This window comes from Passer montanus, unplaced genomic scaffold, assembly GCF_014805655.1.
Source record: "Passer montanus isolate IOZ18808 unplaced genomic scaffold, ASM1480565v1 scaffold25, whole genome shotgun sequence".
In the NCBI taxonomy this organism is placed as follows: domain Eukaryota; kingdom Metazoa; phylum Chordata; class Aves; order Passeriformes; family Passeridae; genus Passer; species Passer montanus.
The window spans coordinates 10,879,373-10,895,955 of NW_024367149.1; the positions used below are offsets into that span (position 1 = coordinate 10,879,373).

The 16,583-nt window shown below is 50.5% G+C and overlaps 1 protein-coding gene across 1 annotated transcript; it reads left to right on the forward strand.

The window, feature by feature from the left end:
• The first annotated feature begins 705 nt into the window (after positions 1 to 705).
• On the forward strand, positions 706 to 16,220 carry PGM1 (phosphoglucomutase 1). Its single transcript, XM_039711572.1, has 11 exons — positions 706 to 1,064; positions 4,828 to 4,990; positions 5,888 to 6,034; positions 6,974 to 7,099; positions 7,636 to 7,826; positions 8,144 to 8,298; positions 9,112 to 9,227; positions 12,538 to 12,673; positions 14,318 to 14,501; positions 14,880 to 15,014; positions 15,982 to 16,220. The coding sequence occupies exons 1-11, from the start codon at positions 807 to 809 to the stop codon at positions 16,069 to 16,071; spliced, it is 1,701 nt and encodes a 566-aa protein (XP_039567506.1). The 5' UTR covers positions 706 to 806; the 3' UTR covers positions 16,072 to 16,220.
• Positions 16,221 to 16,583: the final 363 nt, after the last annotated feature.

Consider the following 16,583-nt stretch of genomic DNA (forward strand, 5'->3'; position numbering starts at 1 on the left):
TGTACCTTCCCCATGCTTGGGAAGATGAGGTTCACAGCAGTTTCTGGGATCTGAGCCTCTTCTGTTTGTGTTTATGCTGTCCCACAGTGAACAGTGTTACGGGATGCAGTTTTCCCAAGCATTTGATAGTTTTTTGTGGTTTTCATCTGGGTGAGACGTGCTGGGGGTGCTCAGCTGAGGCTCGTGAGGCTTTCCAGCCAAAGGCTGGCCAGCTGTTCCTGCTGGAAGTTCTCCCTGTGTTTCAGGGAGCTGTGGGAAGTCAGGTTGTCAGGGCAGGAGTCGCATGAGCGAACGGGAGGTAACAGATCTGTTCCCTTCCATTTTAAGAGTGACCTTTAACTCACCAGACTTTGCAGAATAGCTCCAGCAGGATCCTGCTGGAAGTTTGCCTCCAGAGCCCCAGCGTGCAGCCGGGCCTGGCCCTGCCCTGTGGATCTGGGAAAACGCATCTGAGCGGGGCTGGGCTGCTCCCACCCCCCTGCCCCAGGGAGATCCACACGGGTTGACACTGCTGGGCTCCATGGGATGGCTGGGAGCAGTGCCTGTGGCAACCAGGAGGTGACAGAGAAGACAGGAATCCTTTACAGTGAGGGGCAGCAGCGTGGAATTGTGCCTCCTCCCTGACATTGATCCCCCACCGCAAGTGCGAGGACGCGGCTTCGGTTACAGAAGGTGCAGGGAGCTATTTTTGGGTGCTCAGCAGCTCCCCCGAACTCCTGTCTCATAGGTGGGCCATTGCTGTGTCAAGGTTGGGGGTTAATTTTGCCATATTTGGCTTTTTAAATGCATCTGTGTGACAAAAGGCCATGGAAGACGCTCCTCTCCCTCTGGTGACGGTGCCAACAGCTCCCTACAGCGACCAGAAACCGGGAACCAGCGGCCTGAGGAGGAAGACCTTCTACTTTGAATCCAAGCTGAACTATTTGCAGAATTTTATCCAGAGTATATTTTTTTCCATAGACCTAAGGGATCGCCAAGGAGCCTCTCTGGTGGTTGGAGGTGATGGGAGGTACCTCAATAAGTCTGCAGTGGAACTGATTGTCCAAATGGCTGCTGCCAATGGGGTTGGTAAATGTTAAACGGCTGAATTCCTGTGGGGTGTGGCTGAGAAGTGCAGAAATCCAGCAGAAATTGGGCTCTGGGAGATTTAATTTTATTAAATCTAGCTTTATTCAACTGCTAATAGTGATGTTTTTAATGGAAGATCAGTTGGGGGTACAGAAATTACTGGTTTTTCACTCTAAGTGTTACAGTTGGGCAGAAAATAACACGTGGGGAAAGGAAAATGAAATTCTGCCTGGGGTTTGTGTGTTCCTGTTTTGTGCTTTGACCTGCCCCAAGCTGTTGGCACCTGTGGATTTTTCAGTCTTTCCATGAGAATATAACCCCCTGATACTGTTCAGAAATGAACTACCAGGGAGAGCCACCAGAGTGGCAAGGGAGAAGAAACAACCATGTTTTGCCTTTCTTGCCAGGTGTAAGTTGTGGCTGTGGGATAAATGCTTAGGGAGCCTTTGAAAATTGATATGAGAGTCAGCAAGTGAGTGACAGCCTTTATAGGGAGCTCAGTTGTGCTGGAATTCTGTGTTTTGGAAGCAGAGCAAGAGGCTTGTGTGTTTGTGGTAGATTGTGGTTCATGCAATGGGCTTTTGTCTTTGTTTCCTTCTGCTTTTTAAGAAGAAAAGGCTCTGCTGTCTGTCCTGGATCTCTCAGTGCAGAGCAAATTTTGTGCAAAGGGACCTGGATTTTAGGAGTTTGTTTGACAAAAAACCTGACTAGGACAGTGTAATCAATAGTGAATGGGAAAATAGGGTGAGAGAATTTTATTCATTTGTTTTTAAAATTGATCTATTTTCTATCTTGTGGGGGGAAAAATCTTCAGGCATTGCAGGTGAATGTCAGTGTATGGGCTGAGCAGAAGAGCTGGAAAATGTGCTCAGAGCCACGCTTGGAGTGCCTGACACCAGGACAGGTCTGCTGCTGAGGGGAGATCAGCCTCATCCTCACCAGCTCACACTTTGTTCTCCAGCTCTGGGCCCAGGTCTGCCTAAATGGGATTTAGGGGGTGGTTTGGGTATTTTCCATGGATTTTTCTCCTCAGCCTGGCTGGTTCCTGTCAGTGCTGTGCTCAGGGTGTGGGGTTGGTGGCTTGGGCTGCATCTCCTGCACAGAAAGGGCTGCAAGGGTGGGCTGGAGACACCCTGGAGCTGCAGCCACCAACTTCCATGGCCTGGAAAAGCTGTTCCCAGTGTTCCTGGGGGGAGGAGGGGCTGCAGGAGGTCCCTGTCTGCATCCTCATGGGGCTTTCAGTAAAACCAGGGTGGAATGATTGCCTGGATGGTTTTGAAGTGCTGGAACCCAAACTTGCTGCACAAAGTGGATCTGTTTTGAGAATTCCATGAAAGGTGTTTGTCATTGCAGCCTGAGGTTTTCCTCATAAGAAATCCCACAGACTCAAAAAAGGTCATGTGTAAATGGTTCAGCACATTGTTACACTGAGCAAACTTCCCCAGTGGTCACCACAAAGGATTCAGCATTGGATGGGTGGGGAATGGCAGCTGGAAACCTCTGGAAGCCAAGGAGGACCCAAATCACAGAGCAGCTCACATGGACACAAGTGTTTCTTCCTTTCCTTCCTTACTGTGGGGAAAAACTGCAACTCAGGTGTGCAGGGAGGGCAAGGACAGGGGATTTGATGTGTTCATCCAGCTCTCCTGCAGCTGCTGCCTGCTTTGGCAGGGAAAATTCCTTCTTTTCCCTTCCTCTGCAGCATTCCTGGGGCACTGATGCACAGGGGTGCTGCAGAACGTGACCCTCAGAGGGAATCTGGGGAGCAGGAGGGGAAGTTTTGGAGAGGAGCTTCCTGGAGATCCCGTGAGTTCTCAGGGAAACTGAAAGAGCAAGGTTTGGGGGCTGGAATAAAGCACAGGACAAGGGGTGTGTGAGAAGGGGGGAAAAGCAAACCCTGCTTCAAATGAAATGTGAGGTGCAATCAATGTGATCAGTGTGTGGGCACAGTCAGGCTCCAGTGTGAGCTGCTGGAGGCAGAGCCCTCACTCTGGGTCTGTAAAGTGCTTTTTCACATTTCTGCTGTTATTTGCTGGAGGTGCAGCCCTGCCAGCAGCTGGGCTGTGACAGCTGGACCATGCAATAACTGATGGGCAGCGAGGCTGGGGCTTAGCACCTGGCAGTGCCAGGGGACAGGAATCACAGCCATCCCGTGCCCTTGGCTCAGCACCCAGCACAGCTCAGGAATGCTCCTCTGGATTCCTGCTCCAGGCTGTGATTGAATGAAATCCCTCCTCTTTCCCCAGCCTGTTCTGGGTCTGACCCCTCGGCTGGTGCAGAGGGGTCTGGTGTGCTTTTAAATCCTCTCACCTCCTCTGGGGGCTGTGGGAAGGAGTGTGATCTTCCAGGGAATTCTCCACCTCCTGCTTTATTGCCTGGATTCTGAAGCTGCTGTATTGCTCAGCACATTGCTCTGGAGCCAATCTCAGAGATATCCCTGGATTTATGGGAAGGAGGTGTGCTGCCCGCTGCGAGGAAGAGTCTGCAGCTGCTCCCAGGATGTTCAAGTTTTGTGTTCTTTTGGCTTCTCTCTGCCCCATTGTGTGTTTTGAAGGCAATTTTTGAGAGCACAGCCAGAGGGAATGCTGGTTTTTGTGATGTTTAATGCCAGCCCTTCAGTGCAGCATTCATGGAGGAAAATGCTCCAGCAGAGTGGGGTCGGATGCACCGTGGGGAGCTTTGGCAGGAGCAGGACTGTGCTTTACCTGTTGGCAGAGTTTGGGGTTTGGCCTGGGTGGGAAATAGGAAAGGTAAGAAGACTTTCAGAAAGCTGTGACATGGAAAGGTAAGAACACTTTCAGAAAGCTGTGAAACTTAGAAGTAACTGAAAGTATAAAACTTACAACAGTACAGCAAGCAAGGACATGAAACAATAGTTTGAATTCGGCCTCAGAAACAGAAAGAGCAGAGAACTTAGAGGTAGCTGAAAGTAGAAAACTTACAACAGTACAGCAAGCAAGGACATGAAACAATAGTTTGAATTTTAGCCTTGGTTAAGATAGACCTTAAGACTGCAGAAAAATATGCCTAGCAAGATAGTAGAAGGTTTTAGGCTTAGTAATGGAGTATTGTGGATTGTTAATAGAAAGCATAAAAACAAGCATTGTGTGAAGCAGGTGTACATGTGCTTTTAGTGATTGGCTAGAACAATTGTCTGTAAGCTTTAGCAATATGCTGTTGGCTAGAAAGTTTTTTAAATGCTCTGTGCCAAAGAAATCTTTGGCTGCTGCTGGCAGGACGTGAGCTGTTGCCATCTTCCCATTGTCTCAACCGTGTAATGATGCTGGTGCCACAATAAAGCTCAAGGAAAGTGTCCCAGCAGCCCCATCCTGCCTGTGCAAACCTCCAGTGCTGTCAGTGCAACAGGCCAGGACTGGGCAATAAGTTACATAAACTCCATGCATTTGCAGAAGGCTGATTAATTGTCTTTATTATTAAACCCGTTGCTTTTTTCTACCCTATTTCACTACATATGGACTTGATTGTCCTTTAATTAAAACACCATCACCATTGGTTGATTAAGAAACCACCCTTTGGTAGACAAATCCCCGTCACACACATGATGTGACGCATCACACTCCACATGTTCACAGCAGCAGGTGCAGCAGGCTAAGACAAGAATTGCTTCTCATTCTTTGATCTCCTCACACCTTTCCCAGAAGGATGCTGTGTGTTTCTGTGGCCAGAGCTGCTGCCACCCCGGCAGGGCTGGGTTTGGGGTTTGCCCTCAGAGAGCTCTGCTGTGCTCCTCCCCCGCAGATCGGGCGCCTGGTGATCGGGCAGAACGGGATCCTGTCCACGCCGGCCGTGTCCTGCATCATCCGCAAGATCAAAGCCATCGGGGGCATCATCCTCACGGCCAGCCACAACCCCGGCGGGCCCGCCGGCGACTTCGGCATCAAGTTCAACATTGCCAACGGAGGTCAGGCTCCTCCTCTGCCTCTGCTTACTGCTGGCAGCACTGCTTGTTTCTTGTGCCCGCCCTGAGCCAGAGGTGGGGTAACTGAGAGGTGTTTAAAAACCTTTACTGTTTTCAGTTTCATGTGAAAGGTGAGACAACACAGATGTTAGAATTCACGTTAGCACAGTCAGAAGCCAGCTCTTCCTTAGTTACAATACATTACAAGCAGTTCTTGACCTATCCCAACTATTTCTTCACTACAATGCATTATAAGTGGTTCTTAGCCTATCCTAACTAATTCTTAATTACAATGCATTATAAGTGGTTCTTGGTCTATCCCAACTATTTCTTAATTACAATGCATTATAAATATTTCTTGGCCTATCCTAACTATTTCTTAATTACAATACATTATAAGTGGTTCGTGGCCGATCAGCTTTAGTCCCACCATGCTGTAAATGCCATAAAGCCAATCATCTAAAATTGTGGGTCCCACTACAATGCATCTTTAATAGTTTTGTTTCTCTAAAGTATCTAATCTTATTTGCAAGGCCAGCCTTTGAAGCTTGTTTCTAGTTTAATTTCTCTCTCTGCAATGTCTGTCCTATTCCATGGCATCTCTAAGTCAGCATTTCTTATCTCAAAGTTTGCATACAGATGGACACTGTGTGAGCTTTCTGCCAGGCTTTGAGAATTCCCTACAAATCCATCTCCCACACCACCCAAGAATCCACATTTCTGTTCACATCCCAGTGCCCTGAGCAGTGGTTTCCCTAATGGAGCAAGTGATGCTCTGCTCCCCTCATTCCCTGGTGTTCCTCTTCCCTTCCCAGCCCAGGTCTTTGCTCTGTTCCTCAGGTTCACTCCTCTTGCAGTTGGATTCTTTAACATCTTCCCCTTGCCCATTTCATTTTGCAGGTCCTGCTCCCGAAGCCATCACGGATAAAATTTTCCAAATCAGCAAGAAAATTGAGGAATATGCCATCTGCCCAGATCTTCAGGTGGACTTGGGCACCATTGGGAAGCAGCAGTTTGACCTGGAGAACAAATTTAAGCCATTTACAGGTAAACAAATGTCCTTCCTCTTGGCAAGGGTAAGGAATTGGGGTGTTTCTGTGGCCATTCTGACCTCTCCTTCTCATCTGTTGCATAATCCCCATGAGGACATTGCTCCTGGCATTTATTTATTTGTTGATTTTGATTGATATAATTTTCTGTCCTACAGAAGTGTCTACTTCAGTAGCAAAATCTTGATCCATCAAACTTCCCTAAAATCAAAGGCTGTTTTTTCTGCAAGGCAAACATGAACTTGAAAACAGAAAAATGCAGCTGCAGTGCATTTTCCTAATTAAAAATTGCAGAGTTTAATCTTTCAACTGACTTTTTTCCATGGTTTCACGTAGAAAAGTTGTCTCTGTGAGTGGGAAAACTGTTACATTTCACATGTGACTTTTCTCAGTCAGCAGTGAAATAGGAAAATTAATTTTAAAAAGACTTTTTAAAAACACTACAAGTATTTTTTTACCATCTCCTGGTGTTTGTAATTAACAAAGGTAAAAGATGATAAAAGTTGGTATTTCTCTCAGTCTCCATTTCTTTGTAGTGGGATTTTTCTGCTGTATTTTGTTTTTATGTTGGCTGCAAAGGTGCAACTTTTTGAACTATGAAGTTCACACTTTCCACTGACTTTGGTGGAAATTAAAGATCTGATTTTATATACAAATTTTTAAATTTAAGTGAAGTGGGATTGAGCCCTCTTGAAGGAAGTCCATAGAGCAGAGTTTGATTTTGTAGACCACTTGTGACCTGATTAGCAGTGAGAGCCTGTAATTAAATCCCTAATTTAGCCCCATTATTCCATCCCTGTTCTGATCCTCTGGGATGTTCAAGGGCTTTGTGCTGAGCCCTGGCCCTTCACTCTGGGGGCTCTCAGCACAGCAACAGAGCTTGGTTATCACAGTTCCAGGCTGTGAGGGTTGATCCCTGTCTCCTCCTCCTTTCCAGTGGAAATTGTGGACTCTGTGGAAGCCTATGCCAGCATGCTGAGGAATATCTTTGACTTCAGTGCCTTGAAGGAGCTGCTCTCAGGGAAGAACCAGCTCAAGATCCGCATCGATGCCATGCACGGGGGTAAAAAGGGCTGGGCTTGGGGCACTGTGGGGTCAGGGGTCCCTGGGGATTTGCCACCTACTTCAGACAGGAATTTATATTGCAAGTTTGGGGTTTGGTTTGTGGCACACTGGATTTTTCTTTTCGGGAGCAAACTTTTTATGTCTTTTGTTATTTTCTTTTGTCAAGTGTTGTGATTTGGGGGTTGGGATGAGCTGGTCTTTAAGGTCCCTTCCAACCCAAAGTATTCTAGGATTCTGTGAAATGTTTTATGCAATTCTGAAATGGTTTGGGCTGGGAGGGACCTTAAAGCTCATCCAGTTCCACCCCTGCCATGGGCAGGGACACCTCCCACTAGCCCCAAGGTTGCCCCAAGCCCTGTCCAGCCTGGCCTGGGACACCTACAGGGGTGGGGTGGATTTTGATGGGAGCTCCTAAACCAAAAAGCACCCCAAGTGACCCAAACTGAGCAGCCTGAGGTGGGTGGTGGTGCTGTGGCTGGTGCAGAGCTGCCTGGGGGCTGAGCCAACTCGTTCCCCTCTGTTTTGCTGGGACAGTTGTGGGCCCTTACGTGAAGAAGATCCTGTGTGAGGAGCTGGGAGCCCCAGCAAATTCAGCTGTGAACTGCACCCCCCTGGAGGACTTTGGGGGCCACCACCCTGACCCCAACCTGACCTACGCTGCTGACCTGGTGCAGACCATGAAGACAGGAGAGTACGACTTTGGAGCTGCCTTTGATGGAGATGGGGTAAAGGAGCTGCTCAGAATTCCCCTTTTCCCTCTAACCAGCTCTGGGGACTGAGGTGCACCTTTTCTCTCCCTCTCTCCTCTGTGTGAACCACTCACTGCAGTTTGCCACAACAGAAATAGCTGGATACTGTGCAAATAATCCCAAACTGTATTTAAATAACTTTAAACCTGTGAAAAGCAGCAGGAAGACAAACGCTATGGAGGTGCTGCCGTGCAACTTCTCCAAAGCTGTGTGTTGATTTCAGAAAATCTCTGGGAATGCTGGGTCTGTGGGCTGGGCAGGGAGCTGAGCTGTGCCTGTGCTGTCTCCCCCAGGACAGGAACATGATTTTGGGCAAGCACGGCTTCTTCGTCAACCCCTCCGACTCGGTGGCCGTCATCGCCGCCAACATCTTCAGCATCCCCTACTTCCAGCAGACCGGGGTGCGCGGCCTGGCCCGCAGCATGCCCACCAGCGGGGCCCTGGACAGGTAACAACCCCTCTGTGGGCAGGGAGCCCTGGCAGGGCACAGCCAGAGGGGCCCTGGACAGGTAACAGCCCCCTGTGGGCAGGGAGCCCTGGCAGGGCACAGCCAGAGGGGCCCTGGACAGGTAACAGCCCCCTGTGGGCAGGGAGCCCTGGCAGGGCACAGCCAGAGGGGCCCTGGACAGGTAACAGCCCCCTGTGGGCAGGGAGCCCTGGCAGGGCACAGCCAGAGGGGCCCTGGACAGGTAACAGCCCCCTGTGGGCAGGGAGCCCTGGCAGGGCACAGCCAGAGGGGCTCTGGACAGGTAACAAACCCCCTGTGGGCAGGCATAGGGCAGGGAGCTCTGCCAGGGCACAGTGTATCCCTTTCCTGGGGTTTCACCCTGACCTGTCCCGTGTGTTTGTGAGGTGAGGAGCGCAGCAGTGCCAGGGCAGCAGTGAGGTTTGATGGGTTAAACCCTGCCTGGGGACATGGCAGAGCTGGGCTGAGCTCTTGGCCCTTTCTTTTCCATACAGTTAAGCCCAAACAAATGACTCTGCCAACCTTTCTTTTCATTAAATTTGGTAGTGACTCTTTCTTGATGAAATGCTTTGAGATCTGCGACATAAAATTGCTTCGAAGAGCTGTGTGCTTGTATCTGTTCTGTAAATGCTCATCCCACCCACCTCCCAGATGTCACACTGAGATGAAATAGAGGGATTGTTCTAAAGCAGTGGCATTCCCTGCCTTCAGTGGCACCCAGGGGAGCTGCTGATCCCATTTCCCCTGGGAACACTGAGAGTCCAGGGATGTGACTTGACCTTCTTACCTTGGCAGGGTGGCCCAGGCCACAAAGATTGCTTTGTATGAGACTCCAACGGGCTGGAAGTTCTTTGGAAACTTGATGGATGCAAACAAACTGTCTCTCTGTGGAGAGGAAAGTTTTGGGACTGGTAAGTCAGCGTTCCCAATATCACCCATGATGGTGCTGTTCCTCCTCTTAATTATTTATTCTTTAGAGCTTGGGATTTATCTTTCACCTGCAGTTGTTAATATTTGTAAAATATTAAAATATAAAAAAGGCTTGGAGGAATTAGTGTGGAGATGAACACAGTGCTAAAGGTTTTGTGAGGGAGGAGCTCCTTCTCCTCCAGCTCTCCAGCAAGGCACGTGGAGATGGAGGTTTGGGGGCCTCTTTAGTAGCCTGGTCACTGAGTCTGTGGGGATTAAATGCAATGCTAAATGTATTTTTCAACTCTTGGTGGCCAGGAAAAGCTTCTCAATGTTTTCATTTCTGGAAAGAAATACGCTTTGGAGCACGGAGTTTTATTAGGGAAGGTTTCAGGTCACTATTAAATCTCTGAGCTTAATAGGGCCCTCATTTTCCTGTTCTGAAAACAAGGTATGATTTATAAACTTTAAATTAACACTTGCCTTTGAACAGTCTAAGTGAGTTACTGAGTTACTGAGAAACAAAGTGAGCATCACAAGGAGTTTACTGGGGGTGTGCAGGGAAGTGGATGGGAGCAGGATTTGCTCAGGACAGTCAGCATTCCCAGGAGGTTTCTGCATTCCCTGAGCTCTCCCTGGCATCTGCCCTGTGGTTTTGTGTCCTGCCAGGGAAATGGAACCTTCCCTGAATCAGCACCTGATTGCTGCACAAAGGCTGAGTTTTACCTGGTCTGAACTCTCCCTGAGATGTTGTTTTTCCTGTTCTCTAAGGATCTCTGGTGGGATATGCAGGGCACAAGGTCCTGAGGGAATTTCTCACTCAAACCTTGTGTATTTCTCTACCATCACCCCAGAAAAACCTTTTAGCTTGTGTATGGGTGCCTTAAACCCCCAAATACCTGGAGTGAAGTGCTTTGAATGAATGTGGAGCTGGGATGCACGGCTTGACAGGAAAGGATTACCCCAGCTTTCCTGGGGCTGAGGAAATGGGATCACAGCTCTGGGGGAGCAGGGTGCTGTGGGGCTGAGGAAATGGGATCACAGCTCTGGGGGAGCAGGGTGCTGTGGGGCTGAGGAAATGGGATCACAGCTCTGGGGGAGCAGGGTGCTGTGGGGCTGAGGAAATGGGATCACAGCTCTGGGGGAGCAGGGTGCTGTGGGGCTGAGGAAATGGGATCACAGCTCTGGGGGAGCAGGGTGCTGTGGGGCTGAGCAGCCTCCAGGAGCAATATTTTTGCAGTCAGATATGACTCTGATATGTGGGACTGGGATTTGGCTGTGGGTTAGAAGAAAAGGTGAATTTTAGAGAACCTGGTATCCCTGTAAGGAAATCTTGAAGTAAATAATGAGTAAGGAAAGATTCTGGAGTTCTGCCCTGAGTGATTTCAGCATGTGCTGAGTTTATATCCTGGACCTTGGCTAATGAGGGGGCACTGGTGCTTCAGGAGATAAAACCAAATTCCTGGAGCTGCTGATGGGAGATGATCTCAAATGAGCAGCTCCCCAAAACTGTTTCCACCTTTGTATGAGCAACAAGCTCAGTTTCTCTCCATCCCTAAGGGACTGCCTCCCAAATCAAAGTGATTCCAGTATGAGAGGTTTGAGATTTTGGCCAGGCAGCAGCACATCCAAGTGCTGGGAGCTGAAGCAGTTTGGGGGAACAGATTGGGAAAGGGCCCAGGAGAGTTGGAGTCCCCCAAAATGCAAAGGGGTTTGCCCATGTGGCAAATGCACTTAGGAAGGAAAAAGGAATGAAAAGGGATGAGGAGGGTGGGTTGATAGGAAGTTAATGAGGAGTTGTTTGGAGCTGGACAGAATGGGAGTGTTGAAAGGGAGAGAGGTGAGAGAGCAGCCCAAAGACCCAGTAAAAATTGAAACAAACTGTGAGACAGTGGGACTGGAGTGCAGCAGCAATTAGAGTAATGTGACGTGACAGAATTCCTGCTTGCTTCCCTGGGTATTTTATTCCAGCAATAACTGATACCTCACATGGGACTGGTGTTTATTTAGCATTCCTCTCCATCACCCCTGCCCAGCTCTCTCCACCCTGAGGGACTGTGGGGATAATTTATGGCCACATCCACAGCAGTGGGATTTGTGCAAAGCACCACGTAACCCCTGGCCTGCCCCCAGCCCTTTCCCAGAGGATTCCCACTGGCACTCCTTCAGAGGGTGCCATGGCAGCTCTGGAGTGCTCCTGGCATTTCTTTAATACCTGTTTGGAGGTTTTCCAGAGTGGGAAGGGGGAAACTTTGCATCTGTGGGGCACAGGGTGGAACTGGCTCACCAGAGGCACTGAGTGTGGCTGGGTGTGCTCTGGGCCATCTGATCCCATTTAATTTGGGGGTTCTGTAAGGTCCAGCACCTCTCAGGTTTCCCAAAGGATCAGTGCTGTGTGATCCCACTCTGCTTCCAGGGCAAGGCTGGCTCCCACTGCGTCCTGCTCTTCTTGCAGTGCCAGCTTTGGGGGAATCCACAACAAGAGGCAATGGGCACAAGCTGAAGCCCAGGAAATTCCACCTGAACACAAGGAAAAACTTCTTTACTGTGTGGGACAGATTGCCCAGAGAGGTGTGGAGTCTCCTTCACTGGAGATATCAAAAATCTGGGTGCAATCCTGGGCTCAGGGATGGCCCTGCTTGAGCAGGGAGGTTGGACCAGATACCCCCCAGGTCCCTTCCAACCTTATCCACTCTGTGAATCCTCCTTTAGCCAAGAGAGGAGCTTTTCCAGCCCCCAGTGAGAGCAGGCTGGAGGCTCTCCTGGTCTCTGCAGGTGGAGGAGCCTGCAGAGCCTCTCCTCCAGCTGCTGCCAGTCCCACGGCAGGTGCTCCCTGCCTTGCTGCTCCTCTCATTGTTCTGGGGTGATTTTGGGGTTGTTAGGGTTTGGTTCCTCAGGAGGGCTGACATTCCTCTTGGTGCTGGGCCAGGAGATGATCCCAAGGTGCTCCTTGGCAGACAGGACACAACAGCTGCTGAGGAGTTGATGTTCTCCTTGTTGGTGCTCTCCTTCCCAAACTGCTCCTTTGCATTTGCCTTTTGTTTTTTATTTGATGCCTTTTTTACTGTGCATTCCCCGTTACTTCCTTGGGAACAGAGTTAAGGATGTGTGAACAATGAGTGTGTGTGTGTGTGTGTTAAAAGATGCTGTCCGTTTTATTTGGGCCGGAGCTGGAGCAGGTGAGACCCTGACCCATTTTAATGGCACAGCAGGGATGGAGCTCTGGAAATGCTTCCCATTTGTGAGCTGTGCAGGGGGATGGGGAGAGGAGACGAGGAGTGGGAATTGTGTCTGTGCTGTGGCTGCCCACAGGCTCTGACCACATCCGAGAGAAGGACGGGCTGTGGGCAGTGCTGGCCTGGCTCTCCATCCTGGCCGCCCGCAAGCAGAGCGTGGAGGACATCATGAAGGACCACTGGCAGAAGTATGGCAGGAACTTCTTCACCAGGTGGGGAAAGTGCTCCTGACACCTCCCATTCCCTGTCCTGCGGCAGAGCAGAGCCCTGGTGGCACTGCTGTGTCACCATCAGCTGTTCCTGTGTCATTCCACTCCCCAGACACTTGGCAGCATTCCCACGTGCCATGAAATGGGGATTCACCATAACCCTTCATGGCATCCAGCTTTGGGCTGTTACTCCAGATGTAAACCTGGTACCAAAGCCTGGACCTTTTATAAGTGCAAAGCACCGTTTTTTTTCTTTTAATTAAGTTTTTTTCCTTCAAGCGTAATTTTTGCCATGGGGTCAATATTCTTGAGGCCCCACATCACAAATTAATTTGTGATATCTTCAGTGACAGCAGCATCTCACAGAATGGATGCCCAGCCCCACGGCTGTTATTTACCTGGTTGAGTTCCTGTCCAGTCCCCAAATAATCAAATTTAAGCTGCAGTAGACATGGAAGATGGCAAGGGAAGGAATGAGAACCAGTCTGCACACAAGCAGAGGTGGGAACACTGTGAAAGCATTAGGCAGAAATCTTTCAGCTTGGAAGATCTACATGAAAATTCCATCTCAAACTGCCAAGTGAAAGAACTTGCCTTTCCTTTGGTTTTTTTCTTTCTTTCCCTCCCCAAAAAGCCAGCACACATCTGAGGCATGGAAACCTGGGGGAAAATGCCAAAGTCTAGGATGAAAAGGCAGCCTTTTAGCACTGGAGGTATGTGTGCAGAGCAGGCTGAGCACAGGGGTCGGCGGCTCAGAGCGGCACAAATCCCGCTGGCAGCAGGAACACTGACTCTGGGATCCTGGAGTGGGCTCCAGCCCCTCTGCTGCCTCTCCTACCTGGGCAGGGACGTCAAAGCTGGCATTGGATGTTTTCCTGCTGCAGTCACAGCTGCAGTGTGCTGGGGGGAGGCACTGAGGGTGTTCACAGTAACCACGAGGAAGCTGGTGGGGTGCTGTGGGCACAACTGCAGGAAATTCTTGGCAGTCAGTTGGATCTTGGCCCTGGCCCTCTGTCTGTGAGACAGCACTTTGTGCTTTCATCTCCTGGCACTGGGCAGGGACGTCAAAGCTGGCATTGGATGTTTTCCTGCTGCAGTCACAGCTGCAGTGTGCTGGGGGGAGGCACTGAGGGTGTTCACAGTAACCACGAGGAAGCTGGTGGGGTGCTGTGGGCACAACTGCAGGAAATTCTTGGCAGTCAGTTGGATCTTGGCCCTGGCCCTCTGTCTGTGAGACAGCACTTTGTGCTTTCATCTCCTGGCACCAAATGCCTGTGATATGCTGTGCTGTATCCCAGGGATCTGTGGGGGTGTGGTGTAGTGCTGCACACGGATCCTCCTCTCTTTTCATAGACTCCCACACTGGGCTGGATTGGGAGGGACCTTAAAGCCCATCCAGTCCCACCCCCTGCCATGGCCAGGAACCCCTTCCACTGTCCCAGGTTGCTCCAAGCCCAGTCCAACCTGGCCTTGGACACTGCCAGACATCCAGGGACAGCTTCTCTGGTGCTTTGATGTACCATTTCTGCCTGTCCTCCCCTCCAGGATGGGAGCAGAGAACACCACAGAGCTCCAGAAGGGCTCCCCAAACCATCCCAACTCATTGCACCCTCCCTCCCTAACCCCTGTGTGTGGTGCTGGCTGCAGGTACGACTATGAGGAGGTGGATGCAGATGCTGCCAACAAAATGATGAAGGATTTGGAGACGCTGATGTTCGACCGCTCCTTCGTGGGGAAGCAGCTGTCGAGCGGGGACAAAGTCTACACGGTGGAGAAAGCCGACAACTTCGAGTACAACGACCCCGTGGATGGCAGCGTGTCCAGGAACCAGGTGGGCACAGCCTGGCCCGGGCTGCACTGGGACTGTTTAATCCATGTCCTGCTTCCATCTGGAGCACTGGGTTGGGAATGCTGTGCCTGGCAGGCAGTGCTTGGTTCTTGTTTCAGGTTCTGCAGTGTGGGTGAGGATGGGCATCAATCCCTCTGGGAGTGGGGAGAGGGGAACACAGGGGCCTTCTGTGGCTCCCTGAAGAGGAGGGATGGTCAGGCACCGCCACGCTGGGTGATGCTTGTGCAGGCTGACCTAGAACAGAGATTAGACATAATTAAAAATAAAGCAGGGATTTATTAAAAGGATAAACATGTAAAACCCCTTGGCTACCCGTGAGCCCAGAGCTGAGAGCTTCCCTCCCTGCCGTGTCCCGAGCAGGGCCTGCGGCTCATCTTCTCCGACGGCTCCCGCATCATCTTCCGGCTGAGCGGCACCGGCAGCGCCGGGGCCACCGTGCGCCTCTACATCGACAGCTACGAGAAGGATGCTCAGAAGATCAACCAAGACCCACAGGTGGGTGCTGCACCTCGCTCCTGCCACGGCTGGCAGCCTGAGCTCAGCCCTTTCTCAGCCCTGCTTTGCTTGGAGATGTGTGGAGGTGACAGGAATTTCGGGAGCCGGAGGTTTGTACCTTTCATGCCAGTATAAATAAGATTATTAAAGAAAAGCTCAGTGTGGAGTAAGTATTCTGGGAATCCCTCACAGCTGTCTTCCTCTCTGTGTTATCCCTGTGCTTGCTTTAAAAAAAAAAAAAGTGGATCACAGGATCAGCTGTACCTAAGGTGAGACTGCCCTGTTCTGCACTGAGTTCAGTAAATGTTCTGCAACATCATTTACAAATGCTGCTGAGCTCTTGTAGGCACTGGAGGAAAACAATCCTCCTCTGGTATTTAGGTTGAGCCTGGATATCAGGAAAGGGTTTTTCACCTAGAAGATGGTTGGACACTGAAGAGGCTCCCCAGGGAATGGGCACAGCCCCAAGGCTGCCAGAGCTCCAGGAGTTTGGACAACGCTCCCAGGACAGGGTGGGATTGCTGGGGTGTCTGTGCAGGGCCAGCAGCTGGACTCCATGATCCTTGGGGATCCTTCCAGCTCAGGATATTCTCTGATTGAGTATTCCCCAGTGAACACTCTGTGGGCTCTTTGTGCCTAACTTACTGTGCCATAATTAACAAAGAGACTGAAAATCCCCAATTCTGAGGGTGGGGGGGAACTTAGGATTTACCTGTCCTGTGCTGACGTGGAATTTGGGATACAGCACAGGGAGGAGGGTGGCAGCAGCGCCACTGGAGCTTGGGATTTTCTCTGGGCACTGCATCCCTGTCCCTGGCCCCAGAGCTGGGGTTGTGAGCCCAAAGCAGCCTTTGGTCAGGAGAGCTGAGCTTTGGGTGTCCCAGCCTGACCCGGGTGCTCAGGGAAGTGTTGTGGGAAGGCTGCACGTGCAGCTCTGCAGTTCTGAGCCTCTCTTTCCTCCCTGCAGGTGATGCTGGCACCTCTCATTTCCATTGCACTGAAACTTTCCCAGCTCCACGAAAGGACCGGCCGCTCCGGGCCCACCGTCATCACCTGAGGCAGCCTGCGCTGCAGTGAGCACGGGGCAGGCAGCCCTGCCCCTCCCCTGGCAAATGGTCACTAAAAGAGGAGTATTGATTTATCCCTGTATTTAAGAACACTGTTTTGCTGCTAAGGATAGCCAATAAACCCCAGCCCTCAGCACGCCTTGTCCCCTTTGCTGCCTCTCTTTGTCCCCAGGAGGTTGGGTGTGGTGCTCCTTACACAACTTTTGGGGCAGCACGTGGACTCCTGGCTTTTCCTTAAACAAAAGGCTCTAGAAATAACAGAGACACTAAATTCTTCAGTAATTCACAGGCTTTTTTTACTGTCTTGGAAACTTTCCTGGGAAAGAAGCACAAATACTTTATCCCAGTTTGGATGAGCATGTTTGGTTGAAGGGGGACAGTAAGAGCCTTGGAATAATCAGATTTGCAGGCATTAATGTGCAATATCTTATCCAAGGGCACACAGAGGGTCACTTTGAAGATAGCTGTAGCTGGTTTGATGTTAGGGCTGTGCAGCTGCACC

Excerpts from the sequence above, each read along its gene's own strand:
- PGM1 (XM_039711572.1), top strand. The coding sequence starts at position 807 with ATGGAAGACGCTCCTCTCCCTCTGGTGACGGTGCCAACAGCTCCCTAC. Across the intron at positions 7,100-7,635 it reads CATCGATGCCATGCACGGGG|TTGTGGGCCCTTACGTGAAG; the intron begins GTAAAAAGGGCT and ends TTGCTGGGACAG. Across the intron at positions 8,299-9,111 it reads ACCAGCGGGGCCCTGGACAG|GGTGGCCCAGGCCACAAAGA; the intron begins GTAACAACCCCT and ends TTACCTTGGCAG.